General features: G+C 29.1%; 1 protein-coding gene across 3 annotated transcripts in view; it reads right to left on the minus strand.

Annotated features, from left to right (window-relative positions):
- Positions 1-12,407, minus strand: part of LOC105830730 (WD repeat-containing protein 44) — a 58,535-nt gene that overhangs the window by 5,751 nt on the left and 40,377 nt on the right. For all 3 annotated transcript variants that reach the window (XM_028194784.2, XM_028194785.2, XM_036293755.1), the window contains 2 exons: positions 10,766-11,398; positions 10,543-10,677 (listed from right to left, as the gene is read on the minus strand). In XM_028194784.2, the coding sequence (XP_028050585.1) occupies positions 10,543-10,677; positions 10,766-11,398 (768 nt within the window). The remainder of the gene's footprint in view (positions 1-10,542; positions 10,678-10,765; positions 11,399-12,407) is intronic.

The following is a 12,407-nucleotide window of genomic DNA, read 5'->3' on the forward strand; positions in this document are numbered from 1 at the left end:
AAAAGTTAGTAAAGGTGCATACATAAAACTTAATGCTGTGCCATCAATAAAAAAAAAAAATCAAAGTTTGTCAAGTTACTTGTAGTATAAAAAAAATGCATTAATCTTTTTAAGTAAATAATTGCAATGTATTAATTTAAAAATTAATAATTATTTTATATTTGTTTAATAAGAATTAAAAAAAAACTAATTAATAATTAATAACTTTTAGATACTTCAGTTATGTGGCTAAATTTGGCAATTATTATAGTTAAATGTGTTGTTGTCATGTCGCCAACATAATGAGAATCATGTGGAGTCTTCGTAGATGTTCAAACATTTAAACACTGACAATTAATGCTTAAATTTTCGAACACCTACAAAGACTTCTACATCAGTGCTACAATTAAAAAATACATTGCTTTAAATGCGACAATCACTAACGAATGATTATTGCAAAAGTTTCTTGAATTGTAATAAAGTAAAGATTGTGACAGTTCATTGACCTTTGCTAAACATACTACTCAAACAGACTTTTCAGATTTAACGATTTATACATTTTAGATATACCTATTATACACACGCACGCACGCACGCACGCACGCACAAAAATATATTGTGTCACACATATTACAAATATTATTCTTTCTATATGCAAAAATTTCCCAAATTATTAACGAGATTATAAAACGGAAAAAAATTCGACACAAGTACTCTGCAAAATTGAGAGCATTTGCTCTTACACTCAATTTTTATTCCTCCAAAACGTATAATCACGTGAGAAGTTCAAAAACCTTTTTCCTGAACCTTTGATAATCCGAAAATGGTATTTCGTACTAAATAGTCGACCAAGATTTACTGACGAAATATTACAAGCTTTAAAATGTAAAGCACGTAAAGTGGATAATCATGTTATCTGTAATTTAGTAATAGATGAGACTGCGATTCGGCAATAAATAGTATATAATAAAAATCGTTATTACGGCTATGTTGATTTAGAAGTTAATAATAATATTGCCGATATAGATAATCCTCCACAAGCGAAAAGCGCATTAGTTTTCATGCTGGTTGGATTAAATGGTCACTGGAAAGTTCGAATAGGTTATTTTTTAATTGATTCATTGAGCGGAAAAGAGAGTCAGTTTATTAGAAAAATTTATACATTGATGGAACTAGTTAATTTAAGTATGTGCACTAATTTGAGTGTTAATTTTGAATTAGGAAAACAATTTAAACTTTATTTTTTTAATCCCGCAACAAAAGAGAAAATTTTGTTTCTTTGAACCTTCTCATATGATTAAATTAATTAGAAATCCTTTGGGAGATACATTAAATTTACGTCACAATAAAAAAAAAATATTTACTGGTAGAAGATGGCATCTGTCCAAAAAATCCAAAAAATAGAAGGTTTACAAACTGCCACTAAATTGACTAAAAAGCACATGTTTAAGAACAATAAAATGAATGTAAAAGCGACGATATGACTCAGCCCATATGTTGAAGAGGTGATCAAATACATCAGTGGATTTGTCGTAAGAAAGTTATTAAGAAATACATTGGCGTAAAAAAACGAGACAAAAATTTTGACCAAATTTTTAGACAATATTAAAAGTGACTTTGCGAAAAATCATCCAAACATCAACTTTTTTTATAAATTAAAAGGAAAAGGATCTACTTTAAGAATCCCTAGGCGAAAATTTGATTTGTTAAGTGTGGCCTTTTTATATCGCATAAAAACCAAACATTTTTTTATTGAAAAAAGTAAAGTTTTTTTATCTTTTTTTTACAAGTTTCTCGTTAAAATTTTGCTAATATCAATCCAGATTTTTAAAGCTCATTCTTTTCTAAGCAATTAAAAAAATACACAATACAATGTTTTTTATTGATTATACACGGAGTTTGAAATTTAGGGCATTTTAGGGTATTTTAGCAAATAATTACAGTATTTTTTGGATACCATGAAACAATATCAATATGATATTGCACATTGATTTTATTCATGTTTAACTCAATTATACCGCTGTCATCAGTGACCCAGTGTGCACCACGTGAGATTTTGCACTTTATGTGGCTCTGAAATTCATTGGTGCACTTATTGATCTGAATATAGCTTAAGGGTAACTGACAACACCAGGATAACTGACGCGTTCATTTCACTGAAGTCAACGGAAGGTCACAATCATCTATATTCGTAAACTCACACAAATATACACATACACATACTCATACATAAAAAATAAAAATTAAAAAATAATACGATAAACGGGTTAATATATCGAGCCAAGATAAATTATCCTAATACAATATAATTTATTAAATAAAAAATAAAAAATTATAAATGCGACTAAAAAACAACGGTGTTAAAATGTTAAACAAATTTCGAAACGTTTCGACTATAGGTAGTCCTCTTCGTAACAAATTACCAATATTTATAAACTTAAACATGAGTGAAATAACGCTAACGAAATTATAATTAAACAGTTAAAAAATGATGACTATTGAACAACCATGAAACAGCATATCGTCTATAAAAATGTGTCATAACAAATCAAAACGTGAACGAAGAAATAATCTAATCAAATAAATAATAAAATTTTTCCGCAAGTCGGTTTTCATCTTAAAAGGACAGAACAAATAGTCGAGAAAACTAAAAAATCAAACCCGATGGAATACGTGTAATTTATAAATAACAAACTAATATGCGTATTGCAAAAAACGATAAACTTATATATGTTGATCCCAGACAATATTAGAACAAGCAACAAACACGCAGAGTATTCGACAAAGCGCCAAAAACTAGTGTAACGTTAGTCAGAGGCAAAATGAGCGAACTCATTGTCTGTTAGTCATTTTCGACAAAATGTCAAACAATATGTCGAGACACTCCGTGTCCTTGTGTAAATGCCGTTAACTTGCTCCTTAATATGGATCATTTCTGAAATTAACCTTTTTTGGTATCTTGATTCAGAATCTAATATCTTAACGTTATTCCAATCAAACACGTGGTTATTTTTTAGCATGTGTTCTGTTACCACGGAATGTCTCGACGATTCCAATTTAAAATTATTCGCATGTTCCTTAATTCTGGTATTTAAATGTCTTTTTGTCTGTCCTACATATGGCGCGTTATAATTCTTATAGCATATTTTGTAGACAATATTATTCATTAGATTTATATCGTTTATGTCCTTCTGCACTCTAATAAATATGTTTAATTTGTTGAGGCAACGAAAGCCAACCATGAACAAATCTTTATTAACAAAAGATGAGGCGGTTTCAGATATGTGCCTAATATAAGGTAATACAAAATGTTTTTTCTTTATGTGTTGACTTTCAGTTGCACCCTGATTAGTTTGAGAATCTATGAGTTTTACTTGATTATTGAAATGTTGCTTAAGTCTCTGTTATTAATTTCATGAAAAGTAAGGTCCAATGGATAACCGTTGTCTAACAATATATTGATGCAAAATACGAGGTTCTTTTGCCAAAGATGAATCTGACAACATAACTGCTCTATCTATTAAACTATAGATTGTTCCTATTTTGTGACGAGGATGATGCAAGAAAAACGACAAATATCTTCCCAAAAACATATCTTTATGAAACCAATAAATTATAATCTTGTTGTTCTCCACTCTCAACAAAAGATCTAAAAAGCTGAGACAACGGTCTTTTTCAAGTTTTAAAGTGAACTGAAGTCTCAAATGGGAGCTGTTAAACATGTTGACAGTTTCAGTAGTTTTTGTCAGTGGTACAGATAATAGAATATCATCTACATATCGATAATAAATCGGAATTTCGAATTTTAATGCTTTTAACGCTTTGTTCTCGAGATCCTGCAACATTAAATCAGCCACAATTGGTGACAGAGGTGAGCCCATCAGAGTTCCAAATGTTTGCTTATATATTTTATTGTCAAACGTGAAAAAGGTTGACGCAAGAATAAAATTAATGGCATGTATAAACTGTCTAACGGAATGGAGGTATTATTTTCAATAAATGTCCACCTATTTATAATGCTCTGTATCGTAAGATCTCGAGGTATATTTGTAAATAATAAAGTAGCATCCAACGATATTAAGATATGTGGTGACGGTATAGTTTTACCCGATAAAAATTTAAATTTCACTTAAAGAATCAGCCCTTTTTTATATACTCTAAAATGAAGTGTAAATTTTAAACTCGTGTATAATCAACAAAAAACATCGAATCAACGTGTATTTTTTAAAAATTAGTTAGAAAAAAGTGAGCTTTAAAAATCTGGATTATTAACAAAATTTTAACGAGAAACTTGTAAAAAAAGATAAAAAACTTTTACTTGAAAAAAAAAAAAAAAAAAAACCATGTTTGATTTTCATGTGATATATAAGGGTCACATTTAACAAATCAAACTCTCGCCTAGGGATTCTTAAAGTAGATCCTTTGCCTTTTAATTTATAAAAAAGTTCATGTTTTGAGTTGATGATTTTTCGCAAAGTCACTTTTAATATTGCCTAAAAATTCAGTCAAAATTTTTGTCTCGTTTTTTTTGCGCCAGTGTATTTGTCATGTTCGTTCCATTTTTATCATTGCGAAATCGACGAATTCAATATTAATTATCTTAATACTTTATTATACTATTAATTATTTAATACTTTATTATTTTTGTCCCGTTTTTTTGCGCCAGTGTATCTGTCGTATTTGTTCCATTTTTTATTATTGCGAAATCGACGAATTCAATATTAATTATTTTAAGACAAAAGTAACGTGATCTTTCCCTCTAAAGATGTTATTAAAATAATACAATTCTGTAAAAAAATTATTAGGGAAAACTACTGTATAATTCGTAGCAAAAATAATATTAAAACGATTTTAACAATTAAAATATTTAATATTTGTCATTCCGTTTTTAATGACAGCGCAATGACAGAGCATATTATAGAACAAGATATACTCGATAATCACAAAATTCAACTAATTAAAAGTATTATAGAAATATATATTAATTTACGTTTATTTTATAAGACGAAGTGCGCTACCAATGTAATAAACAAAAAATATATTTGACATAAATTTACAAAATTTATTTTAAACACGAGTAAATATATATTTATACATATATATTAATAGTGTATGTAAACATTTATTAATCCTTACATTTATTAATCCCTACATTGCTATATTATCATTATATTTCATATAACATTTTTCACTTCACTATTATTTATTATAAACAATATATAAACTTTTTATATTAACTCTTAATCTTAACTTAAACGTCTGTCAATTTCGACGCATGCTCACAGAGGACAATTATTCTTTATATATCTTTCTCTCTGGCACACTATTTGGACGAACTTTCGATACAAGCATTCCCCTTCCATGTCTATATGTTCTAAGGTCAAACCATAGTCGAATCATTAGTCGAACATTATTGAGCATGACCGAATTTGACCGACCATTAATCGAACATCATTGAATGTGACCAAATTCGATCGAACATCGACTACCCGGGCTACTTCCTAAACTGCGATTTCAGACCCTCCCCCCCTCGTCTTGAGCAACAGCTAATGCTTTGTTTACCTTAGTTTATGAGTCATAACTTCAAAAAAATATTTTTGCATTCTGAGGGCACTAGCAACGATAATTTATATAAATTTTAAGCGCTAGTTGATGATGGGCTAAAATCGGCATTTTTTACCGGCCCTCCTTTGAAAACAAAACAATACTTGAAATTTGATAAAAAAATGTTTTAAACAAAAATTGTATAGAGGATCAAAGGGGAACATATAATAGTATATAAAATCAATTTTCCAAAAAATTACTTTTTTTTAAGTCACATAAAAATTATCACTATTTTTTAAATAAAATTATATACAATATAATTTTTACATAATATAAATTCTCTAATTAGTCTGCATGTAAAAGTATTAAAGTAAAGTTATTAAAATTTAATACTTTCTTCAAGATATTTCACATATTTTATTTTAATTTTATTTCAGTTATCCGCGCGTGATAGAATCGTGCATGAATATCCAGACTTTAGTAATTATATTTTTTAACCACAATATTTTTTTTACATTAATTAATTCTTTCTTATTATAATATAAAGATAAAAGTATTAAAGAAATATTATACACTTTATTTTAACGCCCAAAAATACGTAATTTTTTGTTCATTTTTAAGCTTCATTCTCAATAGGAAAAATGGGAAATATTTTGACCAAAACCATGTAACTTACTATTTTTGAATGTGCTCTTTCGATTTCCGGGATCAAAATTGCATTTTTATGCCTCAGAAAACCAATATGGCGGACTTTAAGTAGAAAAGTACTGAAAAATTGGAAAAATTTTTTTTCGATAATTTTTTTTGAGTAGAAAAAGTATTAGGATCCATTTCTAACTGTGTCCAAAGGTAGATGAAATAGTTGAAGTTTAACGAGATTCGCTGCAACCTTTTCAAAATGGCGGAAATTGCAAGAAATTTAGTGAAATATGAATTTCTTCTCAATAATTCTATGAAAATCAGACATTGTCAAACTTTATAGTATAAATTTTGGATAAATTCAATATCATTTGGTAATACTTAAGGAGAGCTCACTGTTCACCGAATTGGTTAAAACTTAACAATATTGTGTTTTTGTGCGTAGAATACGAATCTGGTAGAAAAAAGCGTCGTTCTGACCCGCAAGACGATATTAATCGTTAAAGTTCACTATTTGACAGGTTATGAAACCTGTCATATCGACGAAATGTTGCGACTGAACATGGTCCCATGGCCATATATGCGCATGCTCCGTGACTACATGTGCGACACATAAAATTGGTTAAAGTTAGAAAAAAATCACGGTGAGGGGGTGCAGAAGCTCCGCCCCTCCCACGCCCACGCGTTCTCTATACAGTTCTATTAACAGTTTTTAATTTTTAGGAGCCCACACCTAGCACAGCGAACGCGTTTGGCGAGAGGTAAGAGCTAATATCCCACGGTATGGAACGCGTACTCCACACTTAGCGGGATATTTAGCTAAATATCTTTTCAAACGGGTTCATAATTACGAAGACTATTTAAGCAGTTTTTTCTGTACGATTGCAGAACTGTATCCACCAAAGATTCATGATAAAACAGATGTCTTGAAGGCTTCTACAAGTACAGCAATTTAAAATAATTATTTGTTAAACCATGTATTATATTTTGCATTTCTTTGAAACATACATTTTTTTTACATATTTTTTTGTAAATTTTTTTCATAACGCATTTTTCGGTATCAAAATATAAGGTTACTTGTATTAATTATTAATTTATTACTACATTTTAGACACTGTATTTCTTTACTTATTAAATTATTATGTTCGATTAAATAATTTATTAACTGTTCCCTATATTGTTCCCTATCGTGTGTGTGTGTGTGTGTGTGTGTGTGTGTGTGTGTGTGTGTGTGTCTGCGCATGCCTAAGTCATAACATTTCGTCAGTATGACAGGTTTTATAACCTAATAGTTGTCAATTTTTACTGTTAATAACTTCCTTCGCGGGGCAGAGCGCCGCTTTTTTCTGCCAGATTCGTGTTCTTATGCACAAAAACACACAATATTGTTAAATTTTAACCAATTCGGTAAACAGTAAGCTCTCCTTAAGTATTATCCATCATTGTTTATATTTAATTAGAATTTACAATTTTAATAATGGCGGATCCAATATGGCAATCAGAGAACTAAAAAAATAATTAATTTTTTCGTAATTATTAGCAACAGAAATTTTGAAACTTTAAGTTTTGTATGTTTTTTTCTTTTGGTTACTGCAAAATGGCGGTTCCAAGATAGCAAATGGAAAATAAAAAATCTCAGAATTTCCCCCCAAAAATATCGCATTCTATAATAAAATTTCTTAAAAAAAGTATTCTTGCCAATTTTTATACAACGCATTTGACTGGGTCAGTCAAAAAAAGTAGGATCAAAAGAGTTTGCAATAAATATTGCGAGATATTACCTTGACAATGGTAAAAAACATCGTTCAAAATCGCACGATGTTTATACTAAAACTCTCAAGAAAAAATGTTCCTCAAAAACATGCATAATTAAAACTCAGAAATATTGTAATATATGTAATATATATTATTGTAAGTTCTGTTTCAGCAATAGTCATTAAAAAAAAAGGGGGGGGGGGGAGGGAGAAAAAGCCAAAAATTTTAAAATGCAAAAAAAAAACAAAGACTCTTAACCGTCCTCCTCCACGTGGTAAGAGTTACAAAACGTTCATTCATCGAGTAACGGCTAACAGACGGAAGCTTCAAGTACATTTACTTGAGAATACTAAAGTTGCGGGACTTTTTTTATTCAGAATTCTAACATTTTTATATTCCATCCATTATATTAAATCCGCCATTTTTAATTTTAAAAATCTATCACCAGATTTAAAATCAGCAACCTCAGAAACCCTTAGAATAGTTTATAGTAGAAACGTACGAAGAATGGTTCTCTTTGGCTTGATAGTTCAAGAATAAGTGTTATAGTGATTATAATTTCAAAACTTTATAATTTCATTTTCTCAAAAACAACGCATCTAATGAAAAATTGACAAGAATACTTTCTTGAAGAAATTATTTTTTAAATACGATATTTTTTATTTGGAAATTCTGAGATTTTTTATTTTCCATTCGCAATCTTGGATCCGCCATTTTGCGATATCCAAAACATAAAAAAACATACAAAACTTATAGTTTCAAAACTTCTGTTGCTAATAATCACGAAAAAATTAATTATTTTTTTAGTTCTCTGATTTAGTTCATTATTAAGATTAGATCTGCCATTATTAAGATTGTAAATTCTAATAAAACATGAACAATGTTGAATTCATCCAAAATTCATACACAAAACTTGACAATGCTTGATTTTCATAAAATTATTCAGAAAAAATCCATATTTCACTAAATTTCTTGCAATTTCCGCCATTTTGAAAAGATCGTAGTAAATTGGGGTTAAAAAAAATTTCTCGTTAAACTTCAACTATTTTATCCACCTTTGGACGCGGTTAGAAATGGATCCTAATACTTTTTCTATTCGAAAAAAATTATCGGAAAAAATTTTTTTCCAATTTTTCAGTACTTTTCAGTACACTTAAAGTCTGCCATATTTATTGGTTTTCTGAGGCATAAAAATGTAATTTTGACCCCGGAAATCGAAAAAGCATACTCAAAAATAGTAAGATATATGGTTTTGGTCAAAATATTTCTCATTTTTCTTATTGAGAATGAAGCTCAAAAATAAACGAAAAATTGCGTATTTTTGGGCGTTAATGGGTTAAAGGAAGCCTATAATCGTCTGTTTTATCGAGATTTTTTATAAAAACTAATTTTTTAATTAACTTTATAGAATCGCGAAACCATTTTACAGAATTAAAATACGCACCAAAATCTAGAAGAAAAAGGTCGAGTTCATGTCAAACACAAAAAATTTATTTTTGCACGTAAAATTGTCACTTGATGAAAATATTTGCTTAGTATACAACAAAATGTACAATATATATGTACAAAATAAAACCTTATTCCTCTAGGGATTACATATACGAACAATGTCGTGCAATTCGAACTAGGAATAAAAGCCTTAAAAAAAATATTAACTTCATGATTTTTTTATAATTGCAAATACAGGTTAATAAAAAAAGCAGTCTGAAAAAATATGTTCATTCTCAATATAAAGTTCAATTCAAAGACTGATATTAATACATGTACTTTAATTCTGGAAAAAAATTTCCAAATCTATAAATGAAATAGATACAAAATCTTGTTAATAATATGCACGAATGACTCTTACATTATCGACCACGATCAAGTTTGACGGGTACTTTAGCGTCCCCTTAAAATATTTCAGAATAATGTGTACAAAAATCTTCTAAATTATTGATTTTTCGATAAATTTATTTAATATTTTTATATGCAGATTAATTAGAGAAATTGTTTTAAAAAATTATATAATTCCATTTTTTTAATGATAACCTTCATATAACTAAAAAAAAATTTTTTTTAATTGATTTTATTATTATTTGTTTCCTTTCAAAACCATACTTTTCTGGAACATTTGTTTTCTAAAATGCTTTTCAAAATATTCTATCATTAAATAGGATATCCAGCTTATACAAATATTCTAAGTTTAATCTAATACCGCTTTTATTTTCGTACGATAAAGTCAAATCAAAAATATATTTAGACAAAAGTTATATGGTCTAAAAAGAAACAAATAAAATAGATTTCAAAAGAAATCGATTTTGCACAAAGATTAAAATCACAAAGTCATCATTTAAAAATTATATAATGAAATTATGATTTTTTTTACATAATTTCTCTAACTATTCGATAGAAAAGTATTAAAGTTATAAAAAAAATCAATAGTTTTCAATCATAAGAAGAAAATTCCATCTCTAAGTCAAAAACAAACTTAAAATACATAATATATATGTGTCTATTTGGAGAAAAAATGCTTCAATATTAAAAGAATTAATATTAAAGCAAAAATTATAAGCAAGTTTTAAATATTATTAACAAGAAAATTATTTTCTTAATTAGAAATAAAAAGACGAGAAAAGTATTTACTTGCGGTTTAACAACATATTGGCCTTTCGTCGCGGATCGAATATCGAGAGAATGTTCAAATTCTCGAGTGATTGATTCTATAGTGCTCGCTGGGCTTGGAAGTGGCGATGCTGGGATAAGCACTTCTGAGGAAGGCTGAAATTAATTGTGTAAAACAAATTATATTCAATTATTGTATATTGTTAAACAACACCAACAAAGAGATAATCATGATAAATCTTACAGTGAGATCACTTGGTATATTTGTCTTTGTTTTCTTTTTACGACGCGGTGGAGCAATAGGTACACCAGGCATTGCAGCATCTTCTACTGGTTTTCCGTTATTCTTTGTACTAGCGATAACATCGGGTTCTTGAAGCACAATAGTCTTGTCACTTTGTGAGTGAGAAGCATAGTTATACCTGCCGTTAACAGAGGATTCCTGCAAGGCATCTCCCGATAACGTAACGATGCTGGAAGACTGGGACACCTTACCAGAGGTTGTGTCCTCATCTTTGCTTGGAATGCTAACAATAGAGGACATTTGACCTTCGCGAGTAAGGATGGCAGAAGGAGGATACTGAGATATACCAGATACAAGTATGCCAGAAGCGTTATCTGTAACACCTGCCAGAATACGACCCACTCGTCCTAAAGATGTCATACTTTGTAAGCTAAGAGTGTCATGCTCTATAATTCGAAATGGATGGCTTGTTTTGGAAGAAGGATAAACACCCTCGATGGAAGATGTCTGGCTATCTGGAGGAGAGCTGTTAATTGGAATATCATCATCTTCCGTTTGCATGCGTTGGCGAAGTTCACGAAATCTTCTCCTGCCCACAATTTTGTCTGTGGTGGATTCTTTATCATCCTCGTCCTAAAATGTTTTGTATAAAAAAGTTTTTATTTTCTTGTTTTCTTTAAAAAAATATTTTGTGTGTCTTTTTATGTTTGTGAAATGTCATAATGTAGTAAACGTACAGCCTTGGTAAAAAAGTATTAGGCATCTTCAATTTACGAAATGAATTCAAATTGTAAGGTTTTCTAATTTTCTCTTGCTTTAAATTTGTTTTATAAACCAAATGCTATTCATTTTAACTCATTCTGAACAAATGCTTGCGTTTTTTAAGACGCATCAAATATTTTTATTTGTTTTCCGATAAAACATTAAGAAGTCTTGTTAAATAAGGTTTAATAATAAATAAGAAACACTACGAATTTACCTTTTCTAGATAGAATTACCCTTATCTATGATTACGCCGGTTTAAGAATTTTTAAACTTGTAATTACCAATCTACTACAAAATAAACTAGTAGGTTATAGCAAAATTGATTAAGCATTCATTATAATAGGTAATCCAAATTAAATATTAAGAAATAAGTTAAAAAGAGGAAAAACGGTCAAAAACAAGCAGAAGTTGAGTTGGTAAACAATTAAGAAATTATAATATTTATTCTCGAATCACATAACGCTAAAAACCTTGAAAATAAATTAAACAATATAATGTACAATTTCGGACTAACTTGCCCTTCAGTGTAAAAAAACGGTGATAGTAACTGAAATCAGATATTTACATATTGTTGAAGTCTAATTATAATACAATTTTCCATTACACGATTATAAATGGACATAATTATTATAGATAGAGACATAATTATTCAGAGACATAATTAGTCAGTTTAAAAAAAAACTAACAATTCTTCGCCATGGTAATCGTTGTCCGCCTTTTTTCCAGAAAACCGTTCTCTAACATTATCAAAGAGTCGGAGCTAGGGATGTGCCGGATAGAAAATTTGTCGAATAACCGGATATCGGATAATTTTGTACTCATTATTGTCGGATACCGGATATTATCTGGCAATAGTTGGATAACTGGATATATTATC

Source organism: Monomorium pharaonis, chromosome 1, assembly GCF_013373865.1.
Source record: "Monomorium pharaonis isolate MP-MQ-018 chromosome 1, ASM1337386v2, whole genome shotgun sequence".
In the NCBI taxonomy this organism is placed as follows: Eukaryota; Metazoa; Arthropoda; class Insecta; order Hymenoptera; family Formicidae; genus Monomorium; species Monomorium pharaonis.